The sequence below is a fragment of the Oncorhynchus masou genome, chromosome 8 (genome assembly GCF_036934945.1).
Source record: "Oncorhynchus masou masou isolate Uvic2021 chromosome 8, UVic_Omas_1.1, whole genome shotgun sequence".
NCBI classification, from domain to species: domain Eukaryota; kingdom Metazoa; phylum Chordata; class Actinopteri; order Salmoniformes; family Salmonidae; genus Oncorhynchus; species Oncorhynchus masou.
The window spans coordinates 2,045,761-2,068,158 of record NC_088219.1 but is presented as its reverse complement, the minus strand read 5'-3'; the positions used below and the strand labels follow the sequence as shown (position 1 = coordinate 2,068,158).

General features: G+C 43.8%; 1 protein-coding gene and 1 long non-coding RNA gene across 3 annotated transcripts in view; one reads left to right on the top strand and one right to left on the bottom strand.

Annotated features, from left to right (window-relative positions):
- Positions 1-22,398, bottom strand: part of proser1 (proline and serine rich 1) — a 44,104-nt gene that overhangs the window by 17,079 nt on the left and 4,627 nt on the right. Inside the window, exons 4-10 of one of the 2 annotated variants that reach the window (XM_064971308.1) lie at positions 19,063-19,157; positions 17,290-17,383; positions 15,785-15,895; positions 11,110-11,199; positions 10,630-10,708; positions 8,924-9,016; positions 4,930-6,205 (exon numbers count right to left, since the gene is read on the bottom strand). In XM_064971308.1, the coding sequence (XP_064827380.1) occupies positions 4,930-6,205; positions 8,924-9,016; positions 10,630-10,708; positions 11,110-11,199; positions 15,785-15,895; positions 17,290-17,383; positions 19,063-19,157 (1,838 nt within the window). The remainder of the gene's footprint in view (positions 1-4,929; positions 6,206-8,923; positions 9,017-10,629; positions 10,709-11,109; positions 11,200-15,784; positions 15,896-17,289; positions 17,384-19,062; positions 19,158-22,398) is intronic. The other variant, XM_064971309.1, reaches the window with a different exon arrangement.
- On the top strand, positions 9,786-11,094 carry LOC135543996 (uncharacterized). The gene is made up of 2 exons (XR_010456284.1): positions 9,786-10,507; positions 10,564-11,094. It is a non-coding gene; the product is annotated as an uncharacterized LOC135543996 (long non-coding RNA).

Here is a 22,398-nt window from a genome sequence, read left to right as displayed (position 1 = left end):
TAAACCATGACTGCTTACTAACTGCTGTTATAAAACAGAGGACTTCGGCCACTGCTATACTAATGACGTGATAAAAGACCCAATGGAAAATCTACCTGTAACAAGTAGTAGATATGACTTGTAAGCCTGTATATCAGCCACTCTGGGTGAGGCCCAAATGGCAGCCTTTAGAGTGTACTACTTATGACCAGGTCACGTGGGTATAGTAGTGCCCTATATAGCCAATAGGGTGCCAATTGTGACAAACTCCATGTATGGTATATAGTCTGAATAATTGTGCCTCTGATAGAGTTCTATAGACTGACCCATCTACTGAGACAGTACTACAGACTGACCCATCTACTGAGACAGTACTACAGACTGACCCATCTACTGAGACAGTACTACAGACTGACCCATCTACTGATACAGTACTATAGACTGACCCATCTACTGAGACAGTACTATAGACTGACCCATCTACTGAGACAGTACTATAGACTGACCCATCTACTGATACAGTTCTATAGACTGACCCATCTACTGATACAGTACTACAGACTGACCCATCTACTGATACAGCACTATAGACTGAACCACGCTTCACCACCTGGCAGACAAATCTGGGTTTGGCAGAAGCCAGGAGAACGCTACCTGCTCGAATGCATAGTGCCAACTGTAAAGTTTGGTGGATGATGAATAATGTTCTGGGGCTGTTTTTCATGGTTCGGGCACCTTAGTTCCAGTGAAGGGTAAATTTTAACCCTACAACATACAATGACATTCTAGATGATTCTGTGCTTCCAACTTTGTGGCAACAGTTTGGTGAAGACCCTTTCCTGTTTCAGCATGACAATGTCCCCGTTCACAAAGCGAGGTCCGTACAGAAATGGTTTGTCGAGATTGGCGTGGAAGAACTTGACTGGCCTGCACAGAGCCCTGACCTCAACCCCATCGAACACCTATGGGATGAATTGGAATGCTGACTGTGAGTGAGGACTAATCGCCCAACATCAGTGCCGACCTCACTAATGCTCTTGTGGCTGAATGGAAGCAAGTCCCAGCAGCAATGTTCCAACATCTAGTGGAAAGCCTTCCCAGAAGAGTGGAGGCTGTTATAACAGCAATGTTCCAACATCTAGTGGAAAGCCTTCCCAGAAGAGTGGAGGCTGTTATAACAGCAATGTTCCAACATCTAGTGGAAAGTCTTCCCAGAAGAGTGGAGGCTGTTATAGCAGCAATGTTCCTACATCTAGTGGAAAGCCTTCCCAGAAGAGTGGAGGCTGTTATAGCAGCAATGTTCCAACATCTAGTGGAAAGCCTTCCCAGAAGAGTGGAGGCTGTTATAGCAGCAATGTTCCATCATCTAGTGGAAAGCCTTCCCTGAAGAGTGGAGGCTGTTATAGCAGCAATGTTCCATCATCTAGTGGAAAGCCTTCCCAGAAGAGTGGAGGCTGTTGTAACAGCAAAGGGGAACCAACTCCATATTAAAGCCTTCCCAGAAGAGTGGAGGCTGTTATAGCAGCAATGGTCCAACATCTAGTGGAAAGCCTTCCAAGAAGAGTGGAGGATGTTGTGACAGCAAAAGGGGAACCACCTCATATTAAATACTCATGATTTTGGAATGAGATGTTTGACAAGCAAGCGTCCACACACTTTCGACCATGTCGTCTATATTTTAAGTTAAACTATGGTAAAATATAAATTGGACCTAAACGAGAACCAAATACTGTTGTAGAGGAGGAGCTATACTTTGCCAACATGCAAATAAAATACTGCTTGGCATTCAGCATGAAGGTGATTGAGGGTAAGGCCTTGAGATGGACTAGCACCCTGTCCAAGGGGTGTCGTTTTACATCAAGCTGTCACTACAGAAACAGGAGATAGACGAGCACCCTGTCCAAGGGGTGTCGTTTTACATCAAGCTGTCACTACAGAAACAGGAGATAGACGAGCACCCTGTCCAAGGGGTGTCGTTTTACATCAAGCTGTCACTACAGAAACAGGAGATAGACGAGCACCCTGTCCAAGGGGTGTCGTTTTACATCAAGCTCTCACTACAGAAACAGGAGATAGACGAGCACCCTGTCCAAGGGGTGTCGTTTTACATCAAGCTGTCACTACAGAAACAGGAGATAGACTAGCACCCTGTCCAAGGGGTGTCGTTTTACATCAAGCTGTCACTACAGAAACAGGAGATGGACGAGCACCCTGTCCAAGGGGTGTCGTTTTACATCAAGCTGTCACTACAGAAACAGGAGATAGACGAGCACCCTGTCCAAGGGGTGTCGTTTTACATCAAGCTGTCACTACAGAAACAGGAGATAGACGAGCATCATAAACCATGACTGCTTACTAAATGCTGTAATAAAACAGAGGACTTCGGCCACTGCTATACTAATGACGTGATAAAAGACCTAATGGAAAATCTACCTGTAACAAGTAGTAGATATGACTTGTAAGCCTGTATATCAGCAACTCTGGGTGAGGCCCAAATGGCAGCCTTTCGAGTGTACTACTTATGACCAGGTCACATGGGTATAGTAGTGCCCTATATAGCCAATAGGGTGCCAATTGTGACAAACTCCATGTTTGGTATATAGTCTGAATAATTGTGCCTCTGATAGAGTTCTATAGACTGACCCATCTACTGAGACAGTACTACAGACTGACCCATCTACTGAGACAGTACTACAGACTGACCCATCTACTGAGACAGTACTACAGACTGACCCATCTACTGAGACAGTACTACAGACTGACCCATCTACTGAGACAGTACTACAGACTGACCCATCTACTGATACAGTACTATAGACTGACCCATCTACTGAGACAGTACTATAGACTGACCCATCTACTGAGACAGTACTATAGACTGACCCATCTACTGATACAGTTCTATAGACTGACCCATCTACTGATACAGCACTATAGACTGAACCACGCTTCACCACCTGGCAGACAAATCTGGGTTTGGCAGAAGCCAGGAGAACGCTACCTGCTCGAATGCATAGTGCCAACTGTAAAGTTTGGTGGATGATGAATAATGTTCTGGGGCTGTTTTTCATGGTTCGGGCCCCTTAGTTCCAGTGAAGGGAAATTTTAACCCTACAACATACAATGACATTCTAGACGATTCTGTGCTTCCAACTTTGTGGCAACAGTTTGGTGAAGATCCTTTCCTGTTTCAGCATGACAATGCCCCCGTTCTCAAAGCGAGGTCCGTACAGAAATGGTTTGTCGAGATTGGCGTGGAAGAACTTGACTGGCCTGCACAGAGCCCTGACCTCAACCCCATCGAACACCTATGGGATGAATTGGAATGCTGACTGTGAGTGAGGACTAATCACCCCCAACATCAGTGCCGACCTCACTAACGCTCTTGTGGCTGAATGGAAGCAAGTCCCAGCAGCAATGTTCCAACATCTAGTGGAAAGCCTTCCCAGAAGAGTGGAGGCTGTTATAGCAGCAATGTTCCAACATCTAGTGGAAAGCCTTCCCAGAAGAGTGGAGGCTGTTATAACAGCAATGTTCCAACATCTAGTGGAAAGCCTTCCCAGAAGAGTGGAGGCTGTTATAACAGCAATGTTCCAACATCTAGTGGAAAGCCTTCCCAGAAGAGTGGAGGCTGTTATAACAGCAATGTTCCAACATCTAGTGGAAAGCCTTCCCAGAAGAGTGGAGGCTGTTATAACAGCAATGTTCCAACATCTAGAGGAAAGCCTTCCCAGAAGAGTGGAGGCTGTTATAACAGCAATGTTCCAACATCTAGAGGAAAGCCTTCCCAGAAGAGTGGAGGCTGTTATAGCAGCAATGTTACTACATCTAGTGGAAAGTCTTCCCAGAAGAGTGGAGGCTGTTATAACAGCAATGTTCCAACATCTAGTGGAAAGCCTTCCCAGAACAGTGGAGGCTGTTATAGCAGCAATGTTCCAACATCTAGTGGAAAGCCTTCCCAGAAGAGTGGAGGCTGTTATAGCAGCAATGTTCCATCATCTAGTGGAAAGCCTTCCCAGAAGAGAGGAGGCTGTTATAGCAGTGAAGGGGGGGGACCAACTCCATATTAATGCCCATGATTTTGGAATGAGATGTTGGACGAGTTTCAATCACTTGGACCAGAGTTCTGAGATGAGGGTTTTATCTATAGCAGCAAGGGACATTTTCATTTTTCACATTCTCCAACTGTATTCATCTAGAAAATGTAATCACACTTTTTAATCGGTCACAATGCTGACGTACGTACAAACTGGCATGCTTAGGGATGCAGGCAGACAGGCACACACACATACTGCATGATTCTCTCTCTCTCTCTCACACTCTCTCTCACACTCTTAGGGATGCAGACAGACAGGCACACACACATACTGCATGATTCTCTCTCTCTGTATGTAGTGTAGAGAACAACCTAACAATGGGGCAATATATAGATTGGAGAAAAAACAACAATGTAAAACATATTTTTACCCTTGTAGTAAATACTCTCTCTCACACTCTCTCTCTCTCACTCTCTCTTTCTCACACTCTCTCTCTCACACTCACACACTCTCTCACACTCACACACACTCTCACACTCTCTCTCTCACACTCTCTCTCTCACACTATCTCACACTCTCTCTCTCACACTCACACACTATCTCACACTCTCTCTCTCACACTCACACACTCTCACTCACACACTCTCACTCTCTCTCTCTCTCTCTCTCTCTCTCTCTCACACACTCTCTCTCACTCACTCACACTATCTCACTCTCTCTCTCTCTCTCTCTCTCTCTCTCTCTCTCTCTCTCTCTCTCACTCTCTCTCTCTCTCTCTCTCTCTCTCACTCTCTCTCTCACTCTCTCTCACTCTCTCTCACTCTCACTCTCTCTCTCTCACTCTCTCTCTCTCTCTCTCACTCTCTCTCACTCTCTCTCACTCTCTCTCTCTCTCTCTCTCACTCTCTCTCACCCAGGCTGGAAGTTGGAGCTGAAGGCAGAGGCAAAGCCAGGTAGAACGGGAGAGGAGGACGGTACTCCTGCTGCCACGGCCGCCGCCGAATGGAGAGGGGCTACGGTTGCTACGGACACCCCGGCACCCATGAAGGAAGACAGGACGGGGCTCCCCGCCCCAGGTCCTCCTGAACCTCCAAATCCTGAGAACCCCCCTGGACTGGGCCCTGGAACCAGCCCCGGGAAGATAGATGGGGTGGTGGTCAGACCCATCCCAAAGGGAGAGGCTCCACTTGTGGCTACGCTGTGAGACAGGCCTGGATAGGCCATGGAGGTCTGGGGGTGGGAGGTGGGGGTCATGGAGGACAGAGAGGAGGATGGAGGGAAGGGTGAAGAGGAGGACAGGGAGGAGGGGAAGGGGGAGAGGCCGGGGTAGTGAGGGGGAGCCGGGCTGGAGGAGAGGGCCTGGAGGCTGGCCATAGCAGCAGGGCTGGGTAGGGAGCCCTGGGGAGAAGAAGAGGGGTGGGACAGACCCAGGGAGCGGGCTAAGGCCGCTGATCCGCCAGGCATTACCAGAGAGCTGAGGGAGGGAGTCCCCGCACGTGAAGGGCCTTTAAAGGCAGAGGGGACTGGGCTGTTACTGCCACTGCCTGTCCCCCCTCCTGTTCTAGCCAGTGGGCCGCGGTGCTGCTCGCTGTAGAAGGATGCTTGGGCCTGGCCGGACAGGGCTGGGGAGGGCTTGGGGCTGGGGGCCGAGGAGGAGGAGGGAGGATAGCTGCGGATCACCGACCCAGACGGGGTGGTCTGGTATGCGGGCAGGCCAGGGAAGGCAGGGCCTGTCTGGGGGTTGTACTGCGGAAGGCCCATGGAGGTACCCTGAGGGAGGGGGTCAGGGAGGGGGGTCCTTGGGGTAGGGGTGTCTGACCGAGAGGCACCGGCATGGAAGGGAGAGGGGGAGAACGCCCCTGGGTGGTGGGGACCGGGGGTACCACAGGGGGTAGCTGAGGGGGTGTGGGCCTTAATGACGGAGGGGGTGGTGGGGGGCAGATGGGGGGAACTGGATGGGAGGGGACCCCCTTTGATGACAGAGGGAGAGGGGGCGGGGGAGGGAGAGGGGGCTAGAGGGTTCTGGGAGGGGACCTTACCAGGGAACACAGGGGTGATGGGGGTGGTGGGAGTGGGGTGAGAGGGGGAGGGCACGGGAGGGACTGTGGGGGAGCCGAGGGGAGATGGGAGGGCTGTGGAGTTGACACCTGTGACAGGGTGCTGTTGTTGATTGGCAGGTCTGGCGTAGCCTGGAGACAGAGTAAGACATCAAGATTAATAACACAGTTAGCCTGGTACCAGATATTTGTTTTTGTGCCAACATTCCACTCCGTGGTATGGATTTCAGGCAACAAGACAACTAGCCTGGTCCCAGATGTGTTTGACAAAGACAGCAATTGGAGTCGGCAAGACAACACAAACAGATCTGGGACCAGGCTAGAAGACTCCTAACAGTAGGCTATCATGTTCCATTTTCTTTTAACTATATTTCTTGTGCATTAAAAGTGAGAGAGAGTGTGAGCAAGCAGCAAGCAGCCAGAACGCTAGCAACCGTAGCCTAGCAACACCCCCTTCAGCCAGCAAGCCAGAACGCTAGCGACCGTAGCCTAGCAACACCCCCTTCAGCCAGCAAGCCAGAACGCTAGCGACCGTAGCCTAGCAACCCCCTTCAGCCAGCAAGCCAGAACGCTAGCAACCGTAGCCTAGCAACACCCCCTTCAGCCAGCAAGCCAGAACGCTAGCAACCGTAGCATAGCAATCCCCCTTCAGCCAGCAAGCCAGAACACTAGCAACCGTAGCCTAGCAACACCCCGTTCAGGCAGCAAGCCAGAACGCTAGCAACCGTAGCCTAGCAACCCCCCTTCAGCCAGCAAGCCAGAACCGCAGGGGACAGTGACGTGAGACCCTAGTCAGAACTAATTCATTATATAGGGAATAGGGAGACATTTGGGACCTCTCTTTTATATAAAATACGCGTTGTGGAGAACGAGGACTGAATCACAGAATCCAGACCAAAAAAAAAATGAATTGAGTCTCGGCCTTGTCTCAGGATGGTAAGTTGGTGGTTGAAGATATCCCTCTAGTGGTGTGGGGGCTGTGCTTTGGCAAAGTGGGTGGGGTTATATCCTTCCTGTTTGGCCCTGTCCGGGGGTATCATCGGATGGGGCCACAGTGTCTCCTGACCCCTCCTGTCTCAGCCTCCAGTATTTATGCTGCAGTAGTTTAGGTCGGGGGGCTAGGGTCAGTCTGTTATATCTGGAGTATTTCTCCTGTCTTATCTGGTGTCCTGTGTGAATTTAAGTATGCTCTCTCTAATTCTCTCTTTCTTTCTCTCTCTCGGAGGACCTGAGCCCGAGGACCATGCCTCAGGACTACCTGGCCTGATGACTCCTTGCTGTCCCCAGTCCACCTGGCTGTGCTGCTGCTCCAGTTTCAACTGTTCTGCCTGCGTCTATGGAACCCTGACCTGTTCACCGGACGTGCTACCTGTCCCAGACCTGCTGTTTTCAACTCTCTAGAGACAGCAGGAGTGGTAGAGATACTCTGAATGATCGGCTATGAAAAGCCAACTGACATTTACTCCTGAGGTGCTGACCTGTTGCACCCTCAACAACCACTGTGATTATTATTATTTGACCATGCTGGTCATTTATGAACATTTGAACATCTTGGCCATGTTCTGTTATAATCTCTACCCAGCACAGCCAGAAGAGGTCTGGCCCCCCCTCAAAGCCTGGTTCCTCTCTAGGTTTCTTCCTAGGTTTTGGCCTTTCTAGGGAGTTTTTCCTAGCCACCGTGCTTCTACACCTGCATTGCTTGCAGTTTGGGGTTTTAGGCTGGGTTTCTGTACAGCACTTTGAGATATCAGCTGATGTACGAAGGGCTATATAAATACATTTGATTTGATTAAAAATGCATTGAACTAAGTAGGAAATCAACTAAATGTATTGAACTAAGTAGTAAATCAACTAGACCTATTGAATTAAGCAGGAAACCAACTAGACCTATTGAACTAAGCAGGAAACCAACTAGATGTATTGAACTAAGTAGTAAATCAACTAGACCTATTGAATTAAGCAGGAAACCAACTAGACCTATTGAACTAAGCAGGAAACCAACTAGACCTATTGAACTAAGCAGGAAACCAACTAGACCTATTGAACTAAGCAGGAAATCAACTAGATGTATTGAACTATCAAATGGAATCTGTCAACAAAAAAAAAGAAAACAGAGAGGTGAGGTCTAAGACACTGTCAGCTGGTTAACCAATAACCTTCTATTAGAACAGGAAACAGGAAACAGAGGCGAGGTCTCAGACACTGTCAGCTGGTTAACCAATAACCTTCTATTAGAACAGGAAACAGGAAACCGAGAGGTGAGGTCTCAGACACTGTGTCAGCTGGTTAACCAATAACCTTCTATTAGAACAGGAAACAGGAAACAGAGAGGTGAGGTCTCAGACACTGTGTCAGCTGGTTAACCAATAACCTTCTATTAAAACAGGAAACAGGAAACAGAGGTGAGGTCTCAGACACTGTGTCAGCTGGTTAACCAATAACCTTCTATTAGAACAGGAAACAGAGAGGTGAGGTCTCAGACACTGTGTCAGCTGGTTAACCAATAACCTTCTATTAGAACAGGAAACAGGAAACAGAGAGGCGAGGTCTCAGACACTGTGTCAGCTGGTTAACCAATAACCTTCTATTAGAACAGGAAACAGAGGCGAGGTCTCAGACACTGTGTCAGCTGGTTATTTCTCACTCTTCCGAGCACAGTTTAGCGGTGGTGAAGCTGGTCGCCATAGAGATGATTGGGATATAGACAGACAGATCCAAGGATAGCTAGCTTCCTCTGAGAAGGGCAGGTAAGCCAGGAGGTTAGGCAGCAAGCTAAGAGAGATGCTCATTCTCACAGACAGACAAGACTTTCTCTCTGTCTCACACAACCCCCAAGTCCCCTGGTCGTACCTGTGGGCTTGGTGCTGGCGCTGTAGGGTGGGGGGAGAACGCTGGCCGTTATGACCCCGCCCACTGATACCAGACCTGCGTTGTTGTACCTACCTGAGACGCATGGCAACACATTAACACTGCTACACACACACACACACACACACACACCCTACTGAACCATGCCAAGTCTGCTGTCTGAACTCAGAGCATAGTGAGAGGAATTAAAAACGCTACCACTCTCTCTTCCCTTTCCTGATCTCTCTTGTTATCTGTCACAGAAGAGGCACTGAGGTGAGGAGGTCTACGTTTAAAGGGCAAGAACAGACCAATAGGAACGTTGTCAGCGAGTGGTCGTCCAATCACCTCTCACCACATTTTCTGTTCTTTTCCCGACAATTGTATTTGTTTTTATTCGGGTGGTCTGTGTTTAGTATTCAGGTGGTCTGTGTTTAGTATTAAGGTGGTCTGTGTTTAGTATTCAGGTGGTCTGTGTTTAGTATTCAGGTGGTCTGTGTTTAGTATTCAGGTGGTCTGTGTTTAGTATTCAGGTGGTCTGTGTTATGGTCTGTGTTTAGTATTCAGGTGGTCTGTGTTTAGTATTCAGGTGGTCTGTGTTTAGTATTAAGGTGGTCTGTATTTAGTATTCAGGTGGTCTGTGTTTAGTATTCAGGTGGTCTGTGTTTAGTATTAAGGTGGTCTGTGTTTAGTATTAAGGTGGTCTGTGTTTAGTATTCAGGTGGTCTGTGTTTAGTATTCAGGTGGTCTGTGTTTAGTATTCAGGTGGTCTGTGTTATGGTCTGTGTTTAGTATTCAGGTGGTCTGTGTTTAGTATTCAGGTGGTCTGTGTTTAGTATTCAGGTGGTCTGTGTTTAGTATTCAGGTGGTCTGTGTTTAGTATTCAGGTGGTCTGTGTTTAGTATTCAGGTGGTCTGTGTTTAGTATTCAGGTGGTCTGTGTTATGGTCTGTGTTTAGTATTCAGGTGGTCTGTGTTTAGTATTCAGGTGGTCTGTGTTTAGTACTAAGGTGGTCTGTGTTTAGTACTAAGGTGGTCTGTGTTTAGTATTAAGGTGGTCTGTGTTTAGTATTAAGGTGGTCTGTGTTTAGTATTAAGGTGGTCTGTGTTTAGTATTAAGGTGGTCTGTGTTTAGTATTAAGGTGGTCTGTGTTTAGTATTAAGGTGGTCTGTGTTTAGTATTCAGGTGGTCTGTGTTTAGTATTAAGGTGGTCTGTGTTTAGTATTAAGGTGGTCTGTGTTTAGTATTCAGGTGGTCTGTGTTTAGTATTAAGGTGGTCTGTGTTATGGTCCGTGTTTATTATTCAGGTGGTCTGTGTTTAGTATTAAGTTGGTCTGTGTTTAGTATTAAGGTGGTCTGTGTTTAGTACTAAGGTGGTCTGTGTTTAGTATTAAGGTGGTCTGTGTTATGGTCCGTGTTTATTATTCAGGTGGTCTGTGTTATGGTCTGTGTTTATTATTCAGGTGGTCTGTGTTTAGTATTCAGGTGGTCTGTGTTATTGTCTGTGTTTAGTATTCAGGTGGTCTGTGTTATTGTCTGTGTTTAGTATTCAGGTGGTCTGTGTTATTGTCTGTGTTTAGTATTCAGGTGGTCTGTGTTATTGTCTGTGTTTAGTATTCAGGTGGTCTGTGTTTAGTATTCAGGTGGTCTGTGTTTAGTATTAAGGTGGTCTGTGTTATGGTAGGTGTTTAGTATTCAGGTAGTCTTACTCGGTGCGATGGTGGCGTGAGGTCTGCAGGGGGGAATGGGGTAGGGTACCGGCCGCTGAGGGTTGTAGGACGACGGAGACTGGAGGAGAGAGGAAGAAAAACAAACGTAATGATACTAAATTATTCACTGACCAATCAAAATAATGAATCTGACTCACTGACCAATCAAAATAATGAATCTGACTCACTGAGCAATCAAAATAATGACTCTGACTTCCTGAAGCAGAGTAGTTCGATTCAACTTTTGTCTTTAAAAAATGTTTGCTTTTTTTACAAACATTTTGTAAATGGATCTTGTGAAAGGTGATCATTCATGTGTCTTCCCAAATGGTACCATATTCCCTACATAGTGAGCCCGGGTCAAAAGTAATGCACTATAAAAAAGGGAATTAGGGTGCCATTTTGGACTCGTTTCAGACTTGTTTTGAAATAAAGAGCTCCACCTAGTGGTTGAGAATGAAAGTACAGCCTGGTCCTTACTGGTTTGAATGGTCCAATGATGCGGGCTGCGATGCCTTTCCCCTCGGTGCTGGCAGGGGTCTCCTCTCCCTCCTTCTTTGCAGAAGCTCCCTGACAGGAGAAATAGAAAACAAAATGGTTGTCGTGTCGTCTCAATGACGATTACCGCACTGACGTTTATAAAATGTTAAAATTAGGCCATACAAAGTTGATTGACTTTTTCAACGGATGCCACTCCTCACATTCCTCAGAAAATAAAGTACACCTGAAAAGTATGTAAAATGTCCTCGAGCATCAAGTAGGGATCCACAACTTCCTCTTTTATTATGGAGACCGAAAAGCGCCTCAGACTCAGCTACGGCAAACTTTCAGTGACGTTATTCCACTTTTGAAATCAATGGGGTCTTGACGAGGTCACTACTATGGAGTGATTTCAGTGCCAACAGAAATTGTATTTGAATTTTATACATATTAATTTGTATTAGGATATTGAATTTGAATTTAACATTTGTGAATGTTTAATTGCACAAATTGAACTTGTATTTCCTGATTTGAAACTGAATTTAATGAATATTGAATTCAGTTTAAAAATACAATTTCAATTTAATCTGATATTCAAATTCAATAATTATAATGTCAATATGTTAAATATTGCATTCATTGTCTGTGTATCAAGTTTACAAACTATAGTTTGAAGTGAATCAACTTTTCATAATATGCAACTTTTAATATGCATTCAGATTCAGTTTTTAAATTCAGATTCAAAACCAGAGACAACATCCTGGTACTTTGCCAGCCAGGAATGGTAGAGGAGTAGAACACATAGAATCCAATGGTCTCTGTGCTCAACAGAAGCTTCTGGCGGTTTCTGAAGCCAAACGTGGCATGTTGAATTTATTCTCTCCCTGTGAACTTGGCTCTAGCATTTGAACCCGCTTTGGCTAAAAGCTATTATGACCCAATTCCTGAAAGCTAAGTCTCCCTGGAGCATGGACTTGCCTTCTGTACCCCTCGATGAAGATTACAGGCTGCGTTAGAAGGGAGTGTCACAAAACACACAATTTGACCCCCATAAGAATATAGCTGAATAGCCCTGTCAAAGGATAGGCAATCTACTCCTTTTTTAATCTTGCTCTTGTGACTGACTGGGTTCGAACCAGGTCTCCTGCATGTTACAAGACTGTGTTAGCCCACTTACAGTGGGGAAATGCAAATTAATTACTTAAAAATCATACAATGTGATTTTCTGGATTTGTGTTTTAGATTCCATCTCTCACAGTTGAAGTGTACCTATGATAGAAATTACAGACCTCTACATGCTTTGTAAGTAGGAAAACCTGCAAAATCCGCAGTGTATCAAACTTGTTCTCCCCACTGTATCTAGGTAAAAGACGATACGCTGCGTGCTTAACGAGTACCCCCCCTGATTCAGCTCATACCGAGACTTGAACTCAGGACCTCTGACTCGGCAAACACACGTGACCGCCCTCCTGAAGCAATCCAACCCATCGTGCTATTAAAAAAGGCTTTAATTACTCAAGTGGCTGAGGAGTATCACATATGTTTGTCTGTTACGTCTTTAAGACCCAGCAAGGATACTCATCAAAAGAGCGTGGTTTGACTGAGACCTGGAGACGTGTTAGATGTGTTGGTTTCAAGTCTCCGGCAAGTGTAATCAATAGATTAACATGTGTCTAACTGGGTTAAGACTAATAGAAATAAAAAATGTAAGAATTCATATACAATTCCTGTTGGTACTGAAATCACCCCATACACTAAGTGTTGAACTAAGGATACTATAGTATTTTTTTTTTTTTTTTTTTACAAGCTGGTCTACTGACAGACAACATGTTGCGGTGGCCCCATTCATTTTCAATGAAGCCTAGGTTCCAGCTGGGGGGGGGGGGATCTGCAGCGCTCGTGGAAGCTGCTCAGCTGAAGCGTAGAAAATAGGGATTCTGTAAAATTGAAAAAAAAAAAAAATATCTTTGAAAAAAATTATGTTGTGGGTGAAAATGTACTGGTCGCGGATTGCAGGTTTTTTGGGCTATTTCTATTTCCAAGTTGCACTGCTGCAACATGGCATTTCTCTTAAAATAATATACAGTGCCAGTCAAAAGTCTGGACACACCTAGTCATTCCAGGGCTTTTCTTCATGTTGACTATTATCTAGTCATTCCAGGGCTTTTCTTCATTTAGACTATTATATAGTCATTCCAGGGCTTTTCTTCATTTAGACCATTATCTAGTCATTCCAGGGCTTTTCTTCATGTTGACTATTGTCTAGTCATTCCAGGGCTTTTCTTCATGTTGACTATTATCTAGTCATTCCAGGGCATTTCTTCATGTTGACTATTATCTAGTCATTCCAGGGCTTTTCTTCATGTTGACTATTATCTAGTCATTCCAGGGCTTTTCTTCATGTTGACTATTATCTAGTCATTCCAGGGCTTTTCTTCATGTTGACTATTATCTAGTCATTCCAGGGCTTTTCTTCATGTTGACTATTATCTAGTCATTCCAGGGCTTTTCTTCATGTTGACTATTATCTAGTCATTCCAGGGCTTTTCTTCATGTTGACTATTATCTAGTCATTCCAGGGCTTTTCTTCATGTTGACTATTATCTAGTCATTCCAGGGCTTTTCTTCATGTTGACTATTATCTAGTCATTCCAGGGCTTTTCTTCATGTTGACTATTATCTAGTCATTCCAGGGCTTTTCTTCATGTTGACTATTGTCTAGTCATTCCAGGGCTTTTCTTCATGTTGACTATTATCTAGTCATTCCAGGGCTTTTCTTCATGTTGACTATTATCTAGTCATTCCAGGGCTTTTCTTCATGTTGACTATTATCTAGTCATTCCAGGGCTTTTCTTCATGTTGACTATTATCTAGTCATTCCAGGGCTTTTCTTCATGTTGACTATTATCTAGTCATTCCAGGGCTTTTCTTCATTTAGACTATTATCTAGTCATTCCAGGGCTTTTCTTCATTTAGACTATTATCTAGTCATTCCAGGGCTTTTCTTCATGTTGACTATTATCTAGTCATTCCAGGGCTTTTCTTCATTTAGACTATTATCTAGTCATTCCAGGGCTTTTCTTCATGTTGACTATTATCTAGTCATTCCAGGGCTTTTCTTCATTTAGACTATTATCTAGTCATTCCAGGGCTTTTCTTCATGTTGACTATTATCTAGTCATTCCAGGGCTTTTCTTCATGTTGACTATTATCTAGTCATTCCAGGGCTTTTCTTCATGTTGACTATTATCTAGTCATTCCAGGGCTTTTCTTCATGTTGACTATTATCTAGTCATTCCAGGGCTTTTCTTCATGTTGACTATTATCTAGTCATTCCAGGGCTTTTCTTCATGTTGACTATTATCTAGTCATTCCAGGGCTTTTCTTCATGTAGACTATTATCTAGTCATTCCAGGGCTTTTCTTCATTTAGACTATTATCTAGTCATTCCAGGGCTTTTCTTCATTTAGACTATTATCTAGTCATTCCAGGGCTTTTCTTCATTTAGACTATTATCTAGTCATTCCAGGGCTTTTCTTCATTTAGACTATTATCTAGTCATTCCAGGGCTTTTCTTCATTTAGACTATTATCTAGTCATTCCAGGGCTTTTCTTCATGTTGACTATTATCTAGTCATTCCAGGGCTTTTCTTCATGTAGACTATTATCTAGTCATTCCAGGGCTTTTCTTCATGTTGACTATTATCTAGTCATTCCAGGGCTTTTCTTCATGTTGACTATTATCTAGTCATTCCAGGGATTTTCTTCATTTAGACTATTATCTAGTCATTCCAGGGCTTTGCTTCATGTTGACCATTATCTACATTGTAGAGTAATAGTGAAGACATCAATACTATGAAATAACACATATGAAATCATGTAGTAACCAAAAAAAGTGTTAAACAAAACAAAATATATTTTAGATTATTCAATGAACTAACTAACCAAGTAGATGTTCTGATCCATCAACTGATTAGATTTAGTCATGAGCACATTCAAGGATGTCCCAGCCTTCCTATATCGAGTAGGGTTTAGGCCTATTCACTCACTCATTCATAATGAAATTACGGAAGCAAATCAGAACTAGTTCAATAAGAAATGCTTGCCTTGATGACAGCTTTGCACTCTTGGCATTCTCTCAACCAGCTTCAAGAGGAATGCTTTTCCAACAGTCTTGAAGGAGTTCCACACATATGCTGACATACTGCCAAGTTCTCTAAAACAACGGAGGTGGCTTATGGTAGAGAATTGAACATTAAATTCTCTGGCAACAGCTCTGGTGGACATTCCTGCAGTCAGCATGGCAACTGCACACTCCCTCAAAACTTGAGACATCTGTTGCATTGTGTTGTGTGACACAACAGCACATTTTAGAGTGGCCTTTTTTTGTCCCCAGCACAAGGTGCACCTGTGTAATGATCATGCTGTTTAATCAGCTTGGCAAAGGAGAAATGCTCACAAACAGGGATGTATATAACTTTAAGAGAAAATTTAACTGAAAAAATAGCATTTTGTGTGTATGGAACATTTCTGGGATCCTTTATTTCAGCCCATGAAACATGGAGCCAACACTTTGCATGTTGCTTTCATATTTTTGTTCAGTATAGAACACACACACACACACACACACACACACACACACACACACACACACACGTTAGGTTATATTACTTACAGGGAAGGTGCCAGTGGTCTGGCTGGGCTTGCCTTTAGGGTAAGGGTTCCCTGGGATCATCCCACATGAAGAGATCATGGCTACTGGAGCCTTGCAGCCCACCTTACACACCTAGAATACAGTACGCCATAACATGACATAACACACCTAGAATACATGACATAACACACCTAGAATACACGACATAACACACCTAGAATACAGTACGCCATAACATGACATAACACACCTAGAATACATGACATAACACACCTAGAATACATGACATAACACACCTAGAATACAGTACGCCATAACATGACATAACACACCTAGAATACATGACATAACACACCTAGAATACACGACATAACACACCTAGAATACAGTACGCCATAACATGACATAACACACCTAGAATACATGACATAACACACCTAGAATACAGTACGCCATAACATGACATAACACACCTAGAATACATGACATAACACACCTAGAATACACAGTACATGACATAACACATAACATGACATAACACACCTAGAATACATGACATAACACACCTAGAATACAGTACGCCATAACATGACATAACACACCTAGAATACAGAATACAGTACGCCATAACATGACATAACACACCTAGAATACATGACATAACACACCTAGAATACAGTACGCCATAACATGACATAACACACCTAGAATACAGTACGCCATAACATGACATAACACACCTAGAATACATAATGACATAACATGACATAACACACCTAGAATACATGACATAACACACCTAGAACATAACACACCTAGAATTCAGTACGCCATAACATGACATAACACACCTAGAATACATGACATAACATGACATAACACACCTAGAATACAGTACGCCATAACATGACATAACACACCTAGAATACATGACATAACACATAACATGACATAACACACCTAGAATACAGTAACACACGAATACATGACATAACATGACATAACACACCTAGAATACATGACATAACACACCTAGAATAACATGACATAACACACCTAGAATACAGAATACAGTACGCCATAACATGACATAACACACCTAGAATACATGACATAACATAACACCTAGAATAGACATGACATAACACACCTAGAATACACGACATAACACACCTAGAATACAGTACGCCATAACATGACATAACACACCTAAAATAACATGACATAACACACCTAGAATACATTATGACATAACATGATAACACCTAGACATACACAATACATAACATGACATAACACACCTAGAATACGCCATAACATGACATAACACACCTAGAATACATAATGACATAACATGACATAACACACCTAGAATACATAATGACATAACATGACATAACACACCTAGAATACACGACATAACACACCTAGAATACATTATGACATAACACACCTAGAATATATAACATTACAACTAGAACAGATCACAACACAGCTGGAGCAGTACAGGACAGTGTGTGAGTTACCTGCTCTAGGATCCTGCGGGCTCGTTTCTTCTCAGACAGGTGAATACGGAACAGGTCCTCTACGGGACGGTAGTTCTGGGCATCAGAGATGTTCCTGGCAGAAAAGAGCACAACCCACCGGGGTTGTTAATTAATCAATCAATCTGCCAATCAATCAACTAACTAATCGAGTAGCTGTTCTGATCCATCAACTGATTAGATTTAAAGTCATGAGCACATTCAAGGATGTCCCAGCCTTCCTATATCAAGTAAGGTTTAGGCCTATTCACTAGTAACGAAATCACGGAAGCAAATCAGAACTAGTCCATGAAGAAATGCTTGTTTTTGTTTTTCCTGTTGCAGAATGTTTTGCTACAGTGTCTACTAATGAATACAGCCCAGATGTAGAGTTCTTCAGAACACATACAGTATGAGGATCTAGAACACATACAGTATGAGGATCTAGAACACATACAGTATGAGGATCTAGAACACATACAGTATGAGGATCTAGAACATACATTTGTTGGTTGGTTCTTCTATACCTGTAGGGCCCCAAATCCCCTCAAAGTCCCCACAAGGACAGTACAACAAATAACATTCACCCTTGTGGGGACAAGTCCAAGTACCCATGGGGGGAAAAGTCTACTTTAAGCTTAGGGGTTACAATTAGGGTTAGGGTGAGGGGTTAGTGGTTAGATTTAGGGTTCGGGTTAAGGTTATGAAAAATAGGATTGTGAATGGAAATAAATGTTTTGGTCCCCACGAGGATAGAATAACATAACATATATATATATATATATAACATTTCTAAATAATGCTTTTTTTTGCCTATTCAATAAATACATTTGTTATCGGTCTATAGGTTAATTAGCTAAATTTAGTGGAATTAAGTGTGTACAGTATATTCGTTATGTATCTTATTTATCACACGTGCACAGATACAGAGACTATATCGGTTTCAAAAAACCTTTGTAATTGTTGCATGTTGCATTTATATTTCTGTTCGGTAATACTGTCACTGAACACACGGTTAGTATATTATGAATTACCATAATCTAACTGGTCTGTTCATATGAATTATTATTTTTTATTTTATTTTACTAGGCAAGTCAGTTAAGAACAAATTCTTATTTTCAATGACGGCCTAGGAACAGTGGGTTAACTGCCTGTTCAGGGGCAGAAAGACAGATTTTGTACCTTGTCAGCTTGGGGATTTGAACTTGCAACCTTTCGGTTACTAGTCCAACGCTCTAACCACTAGGCTACACTGCCGGCCCCACCATAATCTGTTAATATGAATGACCATAATCTAACTGGTCTGTTCATATGAATTACCATAATCTAACTGTTCTGTTAATATGAATTACCATAATCTAACTGGTCTGTTAATATGAATTACCATAAACTAACTGTTCTGTTCATATGAATTACCATAATCTAACTGGTCTGTTCATATGAATTACCATAATCTAACTGTTCTGTTCATATGAATTACCATAATCTAACTGTTCTGTTCATATGAATTACCATAATCTAACTGGTCTGTTCATATGAATTACCATAATCTAACTGTTCTGTTCATATGAATTACCATAATCTAACTGTTCTGTTCATATGAATTACCATAATCTAACTGTTCTGTTCATATGAATTACCATAATCTAACTGGTCTGTTCATATGAATTACAATAATCTAACTGGTATGTTCATATGAATTACCATAATCTAACTGTTCTGTTCATATGAATTACCATAATGTAAAATGTGATTTCGTAAAGTAGAGTCACTCACAGAGCTATGAGTTCCAGAACCACCAGTCGGTCCTTAGAGAAGGTAAAACAGTTGAGGATATTGGCCACTTTGGTAGTGGGGATGGCAACCATTTTCTGGAAGAAACACACAAAGAGTCAAAGTTTAATCAAAACATGCAGGCCAGTATTTAGCTAAATAATGCACACACAAGCAACAAAGATCTCTAAACTAGAGAAGGACATGTGACATCCTGAAATTATTATTATTATTTTAGAGGATGGGGGGGGGGGGTGTCCACATAGTCACAAAAGGGTGGGGAAAGTAGTGATCTCAGTAATTATCTACCCATTTTCAGACCGCCTTGTCTTATACTGTTGCTTTTCATGCCCAAAATTACATTTAAAAAGTCAGCATGTCCTCTGTTTACATCTGCCATGTGCTGTTGCAACATTCAGTCAAGAGGATGCATTTTATTATTATTTCAAACATTTTTTTCCGTAGTTTCTTTGTTGTGACTATTGGATACAGGTTTAAAATCAGGATGCCATGTCTCTAGTTTAGAGCTGTTGCTTGTGTGTAGAGGATGACTGAATTGCCATTCTGATTGGTCAAGAGGATGTGACAAGTGCTCAGGTTTTGACAGTCTTATTCAGGTTTAGAGGATGACTGAAAGTCTGCCGTAGTGCTCAGGTTTAGAGGATGACTGACAGTCTGCCATAGTGCTCAGGTTTGATTGTGAGTGCTCAGGTTTAGAGGATGACTGACAGTATGCCGTAGTGCTCAGGTTTAGAGGATGACTGACAGTCCCCTCAGGTTTAGAGGATGACTGAAATTCAGGATAGAGGATGACTGACATAGTCTCAGGTTTAGAGGATGACTGACAGTCTAGTAGTGCTCAGGTTTAGAGGATGACTGACAGTCTGCCGTAGTGCTCAGGTTTAGAGGATGACTAGAGGAATTGACTGACAGTCTGCCGTAGTGCTCAGGTTTAGAGGATGACTAGTCTGCTCAGTTGCCATACTGACAGGTCTGCCGTAGTGCTCAGGTTTAGAGGATGACTGACAGAGTGCTCAGGTTTAGAGGATGACTGACAGTCTGCCGTAGTGCTCAGGTTTAGAGGATGACTGACAGTCTGCCGTAGTGCTCAGGTTTAGAGGATGACTGACAGTCTGCCGTAGTGCTCAGGTTTAGAGGATGACTGACAGTCTGCCGTAGTGCTCAGGTTTAGAGGATGACTGACAGTCTGCCAGGTAGTGCTCAGGTTTAGAGGATGACTGACAGTCTGCCGTAGTGCTCAGGTTTAGAGGATGACTGACAGTCTGCCGTAGTGTTCAGGTTTAGAGGATGACTGACAGTCTGTAGTGCTCAGGTTTAGAGGATGACTGACAGTCTGCCATAGTGCTCAGGTTTAGAGGATGACTGACAGTCTGCCAGGTTTAGAGGATGACTAGTGCTCAGGTTTAGAGGATGACTGACAGTCTGCCATAGTGCTCAGGTTTAGAGGATGACTGACAGTCTGCTCATAGAGGAGTGCTCAGGTTTAGAGGATGACTGACAGTCTGCCATAGTGCTCAGGTTTAGAGGATGACTGTCTGCCAGTGCTCAGGTTTAGAGGATGACTGACAGTCTGCCATAGTGCTCAGGTTTAGAGGATGACTGACAGTCTGCCATAGTGTGTTTAGAGGATGACAGTCTGACAGGTTTAGAGGATGACTGACAGGGTCTGCCATAGTGCTCAGGTTTAGAGGATGACTGACAGTCTGCCATAGTGCTCAGGTTTAGAGGATGACTGACAGTCTGCCATAGTGCTCAGGTTTAGAGGATGACTGACATAGTGCTCAGGTTTAGAGGATGACTGACAGTCTGCCAGTGTCTGCCATAGTGCTCAGGTTTAGAGGATGACTGACAGTCTGCCATAGTGCTCAGGTTTAGAGGATGACTGACAGTCTGCCGTAGTGTCAGGTTTAGAGGATGACTGACAGTCTGCCGTAGTGCTCAGGTTTAGAGGATGACTGACAGTCTGCCATAGTGCTCAGGTTTAGAGGATGACTGACAGTCTGCCGTAGTGCTCAGGTTTAGAGGATGACTGACAGTCTGCCGTAGTGCTCAGGTTTAGAGGATGACTGACAGTCTGCCAGGTTTAGTGCTCAGGTTAGAGGATGACTGACAGTCTGCCAGGTTTAGAGGATGACTGACAGTCTGCCATAGTGCTCAGGTTTAGAGGATGACTGACAGTCTGCAGTATGACAGGTTTAGAGGATGACAGTCTGCCATAGTGCTCAGGTTTAGAGGATGATAGTCTGCCGTAGTGCTCAGGTTTAGAGGATGACTGACAGTCTGCCGTAGTGCTCAGGTTTAGAGGATGAGGTTTAGAGGATGACTGACAGTCTGCCGTAGTGCTCAGGTTTAGAGGATGACTGACAGTCTGCCGTAGTGCTCAGGTTTAGAGGATGACTGACAGTCTGCCATAGTGCTCAGGTTTAGAGGATGACTGACAGTCTGCCGTAGTGCTCAGGTTTAGAGGATGACTGACAGAGTCTGCCGTAGTGCTCAGTGCTCAGGTTTAGAGGATGACTGACAGTCTGCCGTTTAGAGGAGTGCTCAGGTTTAGAGGATGACTGACAGTCTGCCGTAGTGCTCAGGTTTAGAGGATGACTGACAGTCTGCCATAGTGACTGACAGGTTTAGAGGATGACTGACAGTCTGCCGTAGTGCTCAGGTTTAGAGGATGACTGACAGTCTGCCAGGTTTAGAGGATGACTAGTGCTCAGGTTTAGAGGATGACTGACAGTCTGCCAGGTTTAGAGGATGTGCTGCCAGGCTTTAGGATGGATGACAGGTTTAGAGGATGACTGACAGTCTGCCGTAGTGCTCAGGTATAGAGGATGACTGACAGTCTGCCAGTGCTCAGGTTTAGAGGATGACTGACAGTCTGCCGTAGTGCTCAGGTTTAGAGGATGACTGACAGTCTGCCGAGTGCTCAGGTTTAGAGGATGACTGACAGTCTGCCGTAGTGCTCAGGTTTAGAGGATGACTGACAGTCTGCCATAGTGCTCAGGTTTAGAGGATGACTGACAGGGTCTGCAGTAGTGCTCAGGTTTAGAGGATGACTGACAGGGTCTGCCGTAGTGCTCAGGTTTAAAATCCCAACTCTAAACACAATATCCAACAACTGAAGATTGATTTCTAAGAACCTTCTAAGAAATGTATTTATTAGGGCTGTCCCCAACTAAAAATGAGCTTGGTCTACCGAAAATCGACTGTTCTTTCGACTAATCAATTGGTGAACATTTTAAAACGGGTATTTTTCCATTTATAGACACACCCTATGTGTTTAATAAAATCAACTATATGCATTGAGCTCGTCTGATGCTT